At 46.8% G+C, this 13,798-nt stretch overlaps 1 protein-coding gene across 1 annotated transcript in view; it reads left to right on the forward strand.

The window, feature by feature from the left end:
* Positions 1-13,798, forward strand: part of upb1 (ureidopropionase, beta) — a 153,678-nt gene that overhangs the window by 115,515 nt on the left and 24,365 nt on the right. Inside the window, exon 8 of the mRNA XM_068005431.1 lies at positions 13,380-13,422. Coding sequence (XP_067861532.1) covers positions 13,380-13,422 — 43 coding nt within the window. The remainder of the gene's footprint in view (positions 1-13,379; positions 13,423-13,798) is intronic.

Consider the following 13,798-nt stretch of genomic DNA (forward strand, 5'->3'; position numbering starts at 1 on the left):
TTGAACCGCTGCAGTCCGTGTGGTGAAGGTTCTCCCACAGTGCTGTTAGGAAGGGAGTTCCAGGATTTTGACCCAGCGACGATGAAGGAATGGCGATACGTTTCCAAGTCGGGATGGTGTGTGACTTGGAGGGGAACGTGCAGGTGGTGTTGTTCCCATGTACCTGCTGCTCTTGTCCTTCTAGGTGGTAGAGGTCGCAGGTTTGTGAGGCGCTGTCGAAGAAGCCTTGGCGAGTTGCTGCAGTGCATCCTGTGGATGGTACACACTGCAGCCACAGTGCGCCGGTGGTGAAGGGAGTGAATGTTTGGGGCGGTGGATGGGGTGCCAGTCAAGCGGGCTGCTTTGTCCTGGATGGTGTCGAGCTTCTTGAGTGTTCTTGGAGCAGCACTCATCCAGGCAAGTGGAGAGTATTCCATCACACTCCTGACTTGTGCCTTGTAGATGGTGGAACGGCTTTGGGGAGTCAGGAGGTGAGTCACTCGCTGCAGAATACCCAGCCTCTGACCTGCTCTTGTAGCCACAGTATTTATATGGCTGGTCCAGTTAAGTTTCTGGTCAATGGTGACCCCCAGGATGTTGATGGTGGGGGATTTGGCGATGGTAATGCTGTTGAATGTCAAGGGGACGTGGTTAGACTCTCTCTTGTTGGAGATGGTCAGACTCTCTCTTGTTGGAAATGGTAATTGCCTGGCACTTGTCTGGTGCAAATGTTACTTGCCACTTATGAGCCCAAGCCTGGATGTTGTCCAGGTCTTGCTGCATGCGGGCTCGGACTGCTTCATTATTTGAGGGGTTGCAAATGGAACTGAACACTGTGCAATCATCAGCGAACCTTAGCCTTTGACCTTGTCTAACAGGTATGAGGTACTTGCTACCTGTATGGATGAGAACAAAGACTGCAGGAAGGATGGGCAAACTGACCACGGCACCATGGTAAAAGGAGGCCATTCAAGTGGGGGGAGTAAAAAGGAATGTGGTAGTAGTAGGGGATAGTGTGGTCAGGGGGATAGACACTGTTCTCTGCAGCCACAACCAGGAGTCCTGAAGGCTGTGTTGCCTGCCCGGTGCCAGGGTCAATGATATCCCCTCGCAGCTGGAGAAGAACTTGGAGCATGAGGGGGAGGATCCAGTTGTCATGGTCCATGTAGGAACCAATGACATAGGCAGAACTAAGAATGGGGTTCTGCTGAGGGAGTTTGAGGAGCTAGGGTCCAAATTAATAAGCAGAATCTCAAAGATAATAATCTCTGGATTACTACCTGAGCCACATTCAAATTGGCATAAGGACAAACAGATCAGAGAGTCAAATGCATGGCTCAAAGAGTGGTGTGGGAGACAAGGGTTTCAATTCATGGGGCACTGGCACCAGTACTGGGGAAAGAGGGAGCTGTTCTGTTGGGACAGACTCCACATAAACCGGGCTGGGACCAGTGTCCTGGCGAATCGAATGTCTAGGGCAGTAGGTAGGGCTTTAAACTAAAAAGCCGGGGTGGGGGGATGGTGCGGTTTAGGTAAGGGTAAATTTATAAATCTAAAGAGAAAAGTCAAGGCCGTAGGGCAGTGTAGCGATTTGGGTAAAGCTAAGCAGAGTGTGTCAGGAGGGGACAGAGAATTTAACGGTAATAGTGCATCAGTGAACAACGTCAAATCAGGGAAAAATAATAAAAAGTTAAAATTAAAGGCCCTTTATCTCAATACACAAAGGATTCGTAACAAGGTAGATGAATTAATGGCACAAATAGAGATAAATGAGTTTGATCTAGTAGCCATTACTGAGACGTGGGTACAAGGTGACCAAGGTTGGGACCTAAATATTCCAGGGCACTTGACTTTTCGAAAAGACAGACAAAATGGAAAAAGACAGACAGGTGGGGGGCAGTCCTGATTATAAAGGATGACGGGTAGTGAGAAAGGATCTTGGCTCGGAAAATCAGGAAATAGAATCAGTTTGGATGGAGATAAGAAATAACCAGGGGCAGAAAACACTGGTGGGAGTAGTTTATAGGTCCCCTAACAGTAGTTATACTGTTGGACAAGGTATTAATCAAGAAATAAGAGGAGCTTGTAATAAAGGTAATGCAATAATCATGGGGGACTTTATTCTTCATATAGACTGGGCAAGTCAAATTGGCAAAGGTAGTTTGGAGGATGAGTTCATGGAATGTATTCGAGACAGTTTCCTAGAACAGTATGTCGTGGAACCAACCAGGGAACAGGCCATTTTAGATCTTGTCATGTGTAATGAGACAGCGTTAATTAGTAATCTCATAGTAAGGATCCTCTGGGGAAGAGTGATCACAATATGATAGAATTTCATAGTACTTAAGTCCGAAACTTAAAATTAAATAAAGCCAATTACATAGGTATGAGGGGCAAGTTGGCTAAAGTTGATTGGCAAATTAGAGTAAAAGATATGACGGTAGATCAGCAATGGCGAACATTTAAAAAAAAATTCATAATTCTCAACGAATATACATTCCATTGATGAATAAAAACCCCACAGGAAAAGTGATCCATCCGTGGTTAACTAAAGAAGTTAAGGATAGATTAAAAGAAAAGGCTTATAATGTTGCCAAGAAGAGTAATAAGTCTGAGGGTTGAGAGAGTTTTCGAAATCAGCAAAAGATGATCAAAAAATTAATAAAGAGGGAGAAAATAGAATACGAGAGTAAACTAACAAGAAATGGGACTGAAAGTCAATAAATCCCAAGAACTTGATGATCGACATCCCAGGGTTTTGAAAGAGGTGGCTATAGAGATAGTGGATGCATTGGTTGTCATCTTCCAAAATTCTATAGATTCTGGAACGGTTCCTGCAGATTAGAGGGTGGCAAATGTAACCCCACTATTTAAGAAAGGAGAAAGAGAGAAAACAGGGAACTACAGACCTGTTAGCCTGACATCAGTAGTAGGGAAAATGCTAGAATCTATTATAAAGGATGCGATAACAGGACACTTAGAAAATAATAATAGGATTTGGCAGAGTCAACATGGATTTATTAAAGGGAAATCATGTTTGACAAACCTATTGGAATTCTTTGAGGATGTAACTAGTAGAATAGATAAGGGGAACCAGTGGATGTGGTGTATTTGGATTTTTTTTTATTTGTTCACGGGATGTGGGCGTCACTGGCGAGGCCAGCATTTATTGCCCATCCCTAATTGCCCTCGAGAAGGTGGTGGTGAGCCGCCTTCTTGAACCGCTGCAGTCCGTGTGGTGAAGGTTCTCCCACAGTGCTGTTAGGAAGGGAGTTCCAGGATTTTGACCCAGCGACAATGAAGGAACAGCGATATATTTCCAAGTCGGGATGGTGTGTGACTTGGAGGGGAACGTGCAGGTTGTGTTGTTCCCATGTGCCTGCTGCTCTTGTCCTTCTAGGTGGTAGAGGTCACGGGTTTGGGAGGTGCTGTCGAAGAAGCCTTGGCGAGTTGCTGCAGTGCATCCTGTGGATGGTACACACTGCAGCCACAGTGCGCCGGTGGTGAAGGGAGTGAATGTTTAGGGTGGTGGATGGGGTGCCAATCAAGCGGGCTGCTTTATCTTGGATGGTGTCGAGTTTCTTGAGTGTTGTTGGAGCTGCACTCATCCAAGCAAGTGGAGAGTATTCCATCACACTCCTGACTTGTGCCTTGTAGATGGTGGAAAGGCTTTGGGGAGTCAGGAGGTGAGTCACTCGCCGCAGAATACCCAGCCTCTGACCTGCTCTCGTAGCCACAGTATTTATATGGCTGGTCCAGTTAAGTTTCTGGTCAATGGTGACCCCCAGGATGTTGATGGTGGGGGATTCGGCGATGGTAATGCCGTTGAATGTCAAGGGGAGGTGGTTAGACTCTCTCTTGTTGGAGATGGTCATTGCCTGGCACTTATCTGGCGCGAATGTTACTTGCCACTTATGAGCCCAAGCCTGGATGTTGTCCAGGTCTTGCTGCATGCAGGCTCGGACTGCTTCATTATTTGAGGGGTTGCGAATGGAACTGAACACTGTGCAGTCATCAGCGAACATCCCCATTTCTGACCTTATGATGGAGGGAAGGGTATTGATGAAGCAGCTGAAGATGGTTGGGCCTAGGACACTGCCTTGAGGAACTCCTGCAGCAATGTCCTGGGGCTGAGATGATTGGCCTCCAACAACCACTACGATCTTCCTTTGTGCTAGGTATGACTCCAGCCATTGCAGAGTTTTCCCCCTGATTCCCATTGACTTCAATTTTACGAGGGTTCCTTGGTGCCGCACTCGGTCAATTTTCAGAAGGCTTTCAATAAGGTCCCACACAGGAGGTTGGTGAACAAAGTTAGAGCACATGGAATTGGGGGTAACATACCGGCATGGATTGAGAATTGGTTAACAGACAGAAAACAGAGAGTAGGGATAAATGGGTCTTTTTCAGGTTGGCAGACTGTGACTAGTGGGGTACTGCAGGGATCGATGCTTGGGCCCCAGCTATTCACAATCTATATCAATGATTTGGATGAGGAGACCAAATGTAATTTTTCCAAGTTTGCTGATGACACAAAACTGGGTGGGAATGTGAGGAGGATGCAAAGAGGCTTCAAGGGGATATAGACAGGCTAAGTGAGTGGGCAAGAACATGGCAGTTGGAATATAATGTGGAAAAATGTGAAGTTATCCACTTTGGTAGGAAAAACAGAAATGCAGGGTATTTTTCAAATGGTGAGAGATTGGGAAATGTTGATGTTCAAAGGGACCAGGGTATCCTTGTACATGAGCCACTGAAAGCTAACATGCAGGTGCAGCAAGCAATTGGCCTTTATTACAAGAGGATTTGAGTACAGATGTCTTACTGCAATTATACAGGGCCTTGGTGAGATTGCACCTGGAGTATTGTGTACAATTTTGGTCTCCTTACCTAAGAAAGGATATATTGCCATAGAGGGAGTGCAACAAAAGTTCACCAGACTGATTCCTGGAATGGTGGGATTGTCGTATGAGGAGAGATCGAGCAGACCAGGCCTATATTCTCTAGAGTTTAGAAGAATGAGAGGTGATCCCATTGAAACATACAAAATTCTTACTGGGCTCGATAGGGTAGATGCAGGGAGGATGTTTCCCCTGGCTGGGGAATCTAGAACCAGGGGTCACAGTCTCAGAATAAGGGACAGGCCATTTAGGACTGAGATGAGAAATTTCTTCACTCAGAGGGAATCTTTGGAATTCTCTACCCCAAAGGGCTGTGGAGGCTCAGTCATTGAGTACATTCAAAACAGAGATCGATACATTTCTAGATATTAAAGGCATTAAGGGATATGGGGATAGTGCAGGAAAATGGCATTGAGGTAGAAGATCAGCCATGATCTTGTTGAATGGTGGAGCAGGCTCAGGGGGCTGGATAGCCTACTCCTGCTCCTATTTCTTATTTTCTTATGTTCTTATTGTAAGAGCTTCTACAAGTATGTAAAAAGGAAGAGAGTAGCCAAAGTAAACGTGGGTCCCTTAGAGACTGAGACTGGAGAAATTATAATGGGGAATAAGGAAATGGCAGAGATATTATCTGTAGAAGACACAAAAAACATACCAGAAATAGTGGGGAACCAAGGGTCTAATGAGAGTGAGGAACTTAAAGTAGTTAATATTAGTAAAGAAAAAGTACTGGAGAAATTAATGGGACTAAAAGCCAACAAATCCCCTGGACCTGATGGCCTACATTCTAGGGTTCTAAAAGAGGTGGCTGCAGAGATAGTGGATGCATTGGTTGTGATCTTCCAAAATTCCTTAGATTCCAGAATGGTTCCAGCGGATTGGAAGGTAGCAAATATAACGCTGCTATTCAAGAAAGGAGAGAGAGAGAAAACAGCGAACTACAGGCCAGTTAGCCTGACATCAGTAGTAGGGAAAATGCTGGAATCCATTATTAAGGATGTGGTAACAGGGCACTTAGAAAATCATAATATGATTAGCCAGAGTCAACATGGTTTTATGAAAGGGAAATTGTGTTTGACAAATCTGCTAGAGTTTTTTGAGGATGTAACTAGCAGGATGGATAAAGGGGAATCTGTGGATGTCGTGTATTTGGTTTTTCAAAAGGTGTTCGATAAGGGTTGAGGGTAATATATTAGCATGGATAGAGGATTGGTTAATGGACAGAAAACAGAGAGTAGGAATAAATGGATCATTCTCAGGTTAACAGGCTGTAACTAGTGGGGTGCCGCAAGGATCAATGCTTGGGCCTCAGCTATTTACAATCTAGATTAATGACTTAGACGAGGGGACCGAGTGTAATGTATCCAGGTTTGCTGACGGTACAAAGCCAGGTGGGAAAGTAAGCTGTGAGGAGGACACAAAGAGTCTGCAAAGGGATATTGACAGGAAGAGTGATTGGGCAAGAAGGTGGCAGATGGAGTATAGTGTGGAGAAATATGAGGTTATTCACTTTGGTAGAAGGAATAGAAAATCAGAATATTTTTTAAATGGTGAGAAATTATTAAATATTAGTGTTCAGAGAGATTTGGGTGTCCTTGTACACGAAACACAGGAAGACATTGGGTCGACTAGGCCTATATTCACTAGAGTTTAGAAGAATGAGAGGTGATCACATTGAAATATATAAAATTCTAACAGGACTAGACAGACTAGATGCAGGGAGGATGTTCCCGATGGCTGGGGAGTCCAGAACGAGGGGTCACAGTCTCAGGATACGGGGTATGCCATTTAGAACCGAGATGAGGAGAAATTTCTTCACTCAGAGGGTGGTGGACATGTGGAATTCTCTACCACAGAAGGCAGTGGAGGCCAAGTCATTAGATGTATTCAAGAAGGAGATAGATATATTTCTTAATGCTAAAAGGATCAAGGGATATGGGGGAAAAGCAGGAACAGGGTACTGAGTTAGACGATCAGCCATGATCATTTTGAATGGCGGAGCAGGCCCGAATGGCCGACTCTTGCTCCTATTTTCTATGTTTCTATGTTTAACATGCAGGTACAGCAAGCAATTAGGAAGGCAAATGGTATGTTAGCCTTTATTGCAAGGGGGTTGAAGTATAAGAGTAAGGAGGTCTTGCTGCAATTATACAGGGCTCTGGTGAGACCTCACTTGGAGTACTATGTACAGTTCTGGTCTCCTTACCTAAGGAAGGATATACTTGCTTTAGAGGAAGTGCAACAAAGGTTCACTAGATTAATTCCTGGGATAAGAGGGTTGTCCTATGAGGAGAGATTGAGTAGACTGGGCCTATACTCTCTGGAGTTTAGAAGAATGAGAGGTGATCTCATTGAAACATATAAGATTCTGAGGGGGCTTGACAGGGTAGAGGCTGAGAGGCTGTTTCCCTGGCTGGAGATTCTAGAACTAGGGGGCATGGTCTCAGGATAAGGGGTCGGCCATTTAAGACTGAGATGAGGAGGAATTTCTTCATTCAGAGGGTTGTGAATCTTTGGAATTCTCTACCCCAGAGGGCTGTGGATGCTCAGTTGTTGAGTATATTCAAGAATGAGATCGATAGATTTTTGGACTCTAGGGAAATCAAGGATATGGGGATCGGGCAGGAAAGTGGAGTTAAGGTTGATCAGCCATGATCTTATTGAATGGCTCGAGGGGACGTATGGCCTACTCCTGCTCCTATTTCTTATATTCTTATCTTATGTTATTAAGTGCCATGGGATCTTGTACATCCAGCTGAGAGGGCAGACGGGGCCTCGGTGTAATGTCTCATCCGAAAGACGGCACCTCCATCAGTGCAGCTCTCCCTCAGTACTGCCCTGGAGTGTCCGCATGGATCTTGTGCTCAAATCTCTGGAGTGGGACTTGAATCCACAACCTTCTGACTCAGAGGTGAGAGTGCTACCCACTGAGCCACGGCTGATACTTGGAAAATGGTCAGCAGGCCTGGAAGTGGCAAGGGTATCAATTCTGACCCAAGCACCTAGAGGTCCATTAGCCTGATATCAGCAGCAGGTAAAATAATGGAATCTGTTCTAGGGAGTACCTGTCTGGTAATAATGGGCCCGATATTACCAGGGCGGCGGGTTCACGGCGGGGGTGGGGGGCGATTGGGCGCGTGGGGAAAGCACCCGGTGAAATCAGTCTGCCCCGCGCGCAATCGCAGGTTGATTGGATCCACTTACCTGGTCTTCCGGGTTCCCCGCTGCTGAGCTGCGCGTCGGGCGGGCTGCGCATGAGCAGTAAGGTCTGTCAGCTGGAGGAGCTCTATTTAAAGGGGCAGTCCTCCACTGACTGATGCTGCAAGAAATAGGAAAAATTACAGCATGGAGCAGCCCAGGGGGAAGGCTGCTCCCAGGTTAATGATGCCTCACTCCAGGTATCATTGGATGGGGTGAGGAGGAGGGGGAGGACAGAGATCTTCCCCCCGGCGGGCGGGAGGAAGCGGCCTGCCTCTGCCACCAAGAAGGCCTGGCTCGAGGTGGCAGAGGAGGTCACCTGCACCACCAACATATCGCGCACCTGCATACAGTGCAGGAGGCGCTGCAATGACCTAAGTAGGTCAGTCAAAGTGAGTACACTTACTCATTCCCCTACACTCCATCTGCCACATTACTGCCCCCACCCCACATCTCCTGCACTGCCAACACTACTCTGTCACATCACCCCTCACACCCACTCAAAGCTCATCCTCATCTTACCTGCACTTACTCACCTCGCCAGTACTCATCCCGCCACTACCACTCAACCCAATCCTCATACAATCTCATGGCTCTATCTCATACTCACCCTCTCATGCATCTCTTTCACGGTCAGCCTCACTCAACCTGCCACTACCTGTGCTGCAGCCACAGGGTATGCATCACATATGTGCAGTAGGCAGCGTAAGGCAAACGTGTCGTGAGCATGACGGGGATGCACAAGGGTGTTTGAGGGTTTGTCATGGTTTTTACTTATATTTAATTTCTGAGCAACTCACATCACATATTATATTGGCACCACTACTGCCACGTCTTTGCGAATCTTGTCTGGTTTGTGCAATAATGCCCTTTCCTGAGGATCACAATGAAGACCCAAACCTGATGCCACCCATTGTGTCACTGCAGAGTGGGTGTAGGTGTATTTGCAGGGCTCTTTTGTGCAGACGACTGAGACGTCGACGATGTCCCTGGTGGCACCCTGGAAGGATGCGGAGGAGAAATTGTTGAGGGCAGTGGTGACTTTGACAGCGACTGGTAAGAAGATGGTGCTCGGGCCAGCCGGGAGCAGCTCGGCATGAAGGAGGCTGCAGATGTTCACGACTACATGTCGAGTGACTCTGAGCCTCCATGTGCACTGCTGCTCAGAGAGGTCCAGGAAGCTGAGCCTCGGTCTGTGGACCCTGTAGTGAGGGTAGTGCCCTCTGCGATGCATCTCTCTCTGCGGTTGCCCTCCCTCCTGCTGTGCAGGTGGATGTGTCACAGCACTCTGTTGTGGAGCTCCACGTGTCAGAGGTGGACGGCGAGGCTGGTGATGCTGTTCGCCCTCCGAGGAGGTCATGACTGCAGCTACGGCGGCCCCCATCCGAAAGATGTACATCTGAGGGGGTCCGCAAGGTAGGTACATGTGTCTGGACACCGGGGTAAGTGTGCAAATTGGTGAATTTTATTGTTAGGAGGAGGGTGGTGGAGGCCAAACTTTGTCCAAAGTGACAGAGTGGCCTCCTGCAATGAGTGAGGGTCTCCCCCCACCACCTGTCAAATGAACCTTTGCAGCTGCCACAGGCTGACGGCTGCAACACGTCCATTTGAACTGGGAGTGTTTCCCCCAGTACGGGAAACAGTCCCAGTTGTTTGTAAAATCCCACCCCATGTAAAATATCTCCTTAATCAGGTCTCTAAATGACCTGAAATACCTAAATAAATACTTTAAGTGGCACCCCGCCGGCTTTAATTGCCTGCGGGAGTCCCACATGCGGGGGCTGCACGCGCATGTCAGCGCGTCTGTGGGAAACCCGGAAGTGGGCGGGTTGGAGCCGGGCTCCCGACCCGCTCCGGGATTCCCCAATTTTCGGAGCCCCCCCGCCAGGAACGCACCCGATAGCGGGTGCTAATATCGAGCCCCATGTCTCTTCTAACCCTGACCTGTTCACCCCGGGCATGCTCCAAGGCTCCGTTCTTGGTCACCTGCTCTTTTAATATTAAAAAGCATGCTGTCAACCCGGAGCAACATGTTGTGATGTCATGGGTATTAATCAGCTGCCCATAGTTTACACCCACAACACATTTTGCTAATAATAGATTACCACAACATGAATGATCCGCCATTTGCAGCTCAGTCCAGCTCAATGGGGTCCAGCTCACGTGAAGTAGCACACACCAGACTCCTGCATAGAAAGGCTCATTCTGCACCCCAATAGGGAAACTATGCTTTAAAGGGACACAAGCCAGAGGTGGGGCTAAAATATTGTAGCTTCAATTCTCCAAGCTGTGCTCCCTGCTGTCATGGCTCCCCGCTGGGAGTGTGAGATCATGGATTATGGCCAGATGGTCCCACATAAAATGCTGGAAATTGCACCAAATGAAGTGATAGAAAATCAACTTGTCTTGGGGGAAGGGATGGGCATACCCCAAGCCTCTCCCAGAAAATAAATCAATATACCCACTTCTGAAATTGCCAGATTACTACACATCTGCATTGACCAGGCTTGACAATCATAGACCCGATGTTACAGGTGTTTCTGGGTATGGGGATGGATCCCTCGATGTCAGAATGACTGGAGAGCAGGGAGATTTTGTTGCTAATATATCTGTCCCAAACAGTAGCCAGACCACTGAGTTTGCAGAGACAGCCTCCTTCTTTCTTTTGGTTAGCCAAGTGTCTGACTTGTGGAAACCCGACACCTTGTTTTAAGAATCTTCAATCCGAGTTACTAAGAAATCCACACACACAGCTTTTTTTTGCCCAATACAAAGTGGGCACTCTCTCCCCGTAAGGACACACCCTGAGGGGTTAGATGTAGGTTGGTAGAGCTGGGCTGGTGGCCAATCACTAACACTCCCTGGAGTACTGCGGACCTGCCAGCCAGGGATCTGATCACCGAGTCTACCACAGGCAGTTGGTTTTTCTGTCCTTTTCACTCACAGTTTTGCCTTCTGTATTTTGGACCGCTATGGTAGATAAGCCCCAGATCCCTGTCCCTTGAGAGTGTTTTCACTTACCTGATTAGGTAATTTTCATAATGTGCCCAGAAAACCCTTTGAAGATTCCTTCAGCTCCTGGTTCTACTCTGCACCTCCACATGACCCCCCTCCTCAGTCTTCGAAAGCTGCAGAGTAACACTACACTCGATCTTGTTTTAACTTTTAAATGCCAACCGAGTTTATCACTCAGCAAATGAACAAATGAATAATAGCAGCAACAGAACATACACATTTAGCAATAGATAAGCTTCATATGGAAAATAATAAATAATGTGCAACTCTAATGCTAAAATTATGACTGTAATACTGCATAGTGATTCTTTTTTCCTTTTCACACCACCTATAGGAGCTCTATCTCAACTAACTCTTCAGAAATTACAGCTCTTGTTAAAATGTATTGGGGTGATTTTAACTTTGGACAGACTATAGAGGAACGGCAGGGTGAGGCCTCGCAGTGCACGTCCGAAGTCCTTGCTGCGAGGCCCCAGGCTTTTTAGGGCCGGGCCTCACTTGTTTAGAGCCAGTGAGCTGTGAGCGCTGTGGGGAGTGTCCGTGGATCTTGTCTATATGGGCTTCCAGAAGGCATTCGAAAAGGTTCCGCGCAAGAGATTCCAAATTGGAACTGGAGGTAACCTTTCAACATGTATTGGTAATTGGTTGGGAGGTAGGAGACTGAGAGTAGGGATAAAGGGAACGTAGTCTGATTGGTGGGATGTGACAAGTGGTGTTCTCCACTCCTGTTCCTAAGTTTCTATGTCAGTCCTCCACAAAACTGGGCTGTAAGAGAGATGGGGAGGCAACTAGTGGGGTGTCGGGGGGTGGTGGGATGGGCCGGTAGAGTAGCGGAAGATTTTTGTGGGGCCCGAAGAAACATTAATACTCCTCCATACCCCACAAAAATCCAATACACTTGTACTTGCCTGCAGCAGTCCCTTTAAGGACGGCTGGTTAGACTGCTCCACGCCTGGTACCAATGGTGCAAACACCGCCCATCGGTACCTCAAAATTGATTCAGAGTCCGATGTACATCATAGGACCCCAATTGGCATATTACAAGTAGGCACCCGCCTGAAACAGGCTTGAGCCTGGACTGCCCATCTGAAGACCCCAATACAAATATTGCTGAATGGGCCGGGAGTGCAAATGAGGCACCAAGTTTAGGGCACTATCGCCCCATTCCCACTGGGCGGAGGCTCTCAATGATTCGGGGCCAATGATTTGAAGAGTGGAAGTTAATAAATACCCCTGAAAACAATAACCAGAACCAAGCAGGCATTTAAATAACTTTGTTAATGTTAGTTCAAAAAGCTGCCAGTGACACATATCTGAACAAGTCAGACAAGGTTTATATTTGAACTGAGTGGCTTGGCTTCCCCCTCAAGCAAACTGTTCAATGCCTGATCGAACAACAGCTGCAGCATTTTAAGGTGTTAAGCTGGGACATGACTTCAGTGAGTGAAGCTGGTTTTTAACCCCTTATGTGCTGTGACAGAATTAAAGAAGCCAATTTCAGACAAAAGTGCTTTGTTTTTGTCACACTCAATTTCCATCGCCACCTCAATCCCAAAGAGATGAGGCTTCTTGCGATGGAAGTTCAGAACCAGGTCATCCCCTGCGGCAGTAATCCAATATTCTTGAGCCAGCGATGGTCTTAAAATGCCGTGATTCAAATTGTATGCTCAGATGATACATCAGCATAACTCTACCCAGCAGGCCAACATAATGGTGAATCACAAGGTACCATATTGTTATCAAATATGATATTCAAATCCCTCCATGCCCTCACCCCTCCCTATCTCTGTAACCTTCTCCAGCCCTACAACCCTCTGAGATCTCTGCATTCCGCCAACTCTGGCCTCTTATGCATCTCCCACTTCATTCACCCCACCATTGGCTGCTGTGCCTTCAGCCGTCTCGGCCCTATGCTTTGGAATTCCCTCCAAACCTCTCCATGTCCTTTAAGACTAGGCTTAAAACCTACCTTTTTGACCAAGCATTTGGTTCTAATGTCTCCTTTTTTGGCTCAGTGTCAATTTTTGTTTGGATATGCTCCTGTGAAGTGCCTTGGGACGTTTTACTACGTTAAATGTACTATATAAATGCAAGTTGTTGTTATCAAAAGGACAACATTATTAGCCACTCGGAGCAAAGTCTTGCATCACTCCAAGTCTCCTTCAGCCAACACCAGGTATAATGAATAACAACCTTCCACCAGCCCCCTCGCACTGGTCTGTACACTGTGTAGACTGCTTCTTACACTCAAAACACTTTGTCTCATTTGCTATGTTTACCACCCAGGAATATTTCAAGAATGAATTTACATCGGGCGATGGAAAGAATGGTAAGCTGGAAGCTTTTCCAGGTTGTTTTTCCTCTTTTGTGAGTTGTATTCTGGTGTCACTGATATTACTAACAATCATGTCCATGGCTTTCATTAAATGACACTTCTTTCTTAGTTTAGCATTTGTATAATTTAATGTCAATTCTTAAAGCAGCTTGGTTTATTAAGATTGAGCTGATTTTGCCTGTGCCCGGGAGGTACAATGGGTTAGTGTACAGTCCTCTATCTCTCACTGACACAGTCAGACACAAACCACCAAAATACAGACAATTGTTTTTAACTGCTTACAGCAACCTCGGTCCCGCTCTGTGTATCACCTTTACCCACCTCTTAAACCCGTGCAGGAGGTGCTCCAATTCTTGCACTGCCTCAGTTA

Source organism: Heptranchias perlo, chromosome 25, assembly GCF_035084215.1.
Source record: "Heptranchias perlo isolate sHepPer1 chromosome 25, sHepPer1.hap1, whole genome shotgun sequence".
Lineage (NCBI taxonomy): Eukaryota > Metazoa > Chordata > Chondrichthyes > Hexanchiformes > Hexanchidae > Heptranchias > Heptranchias perlo.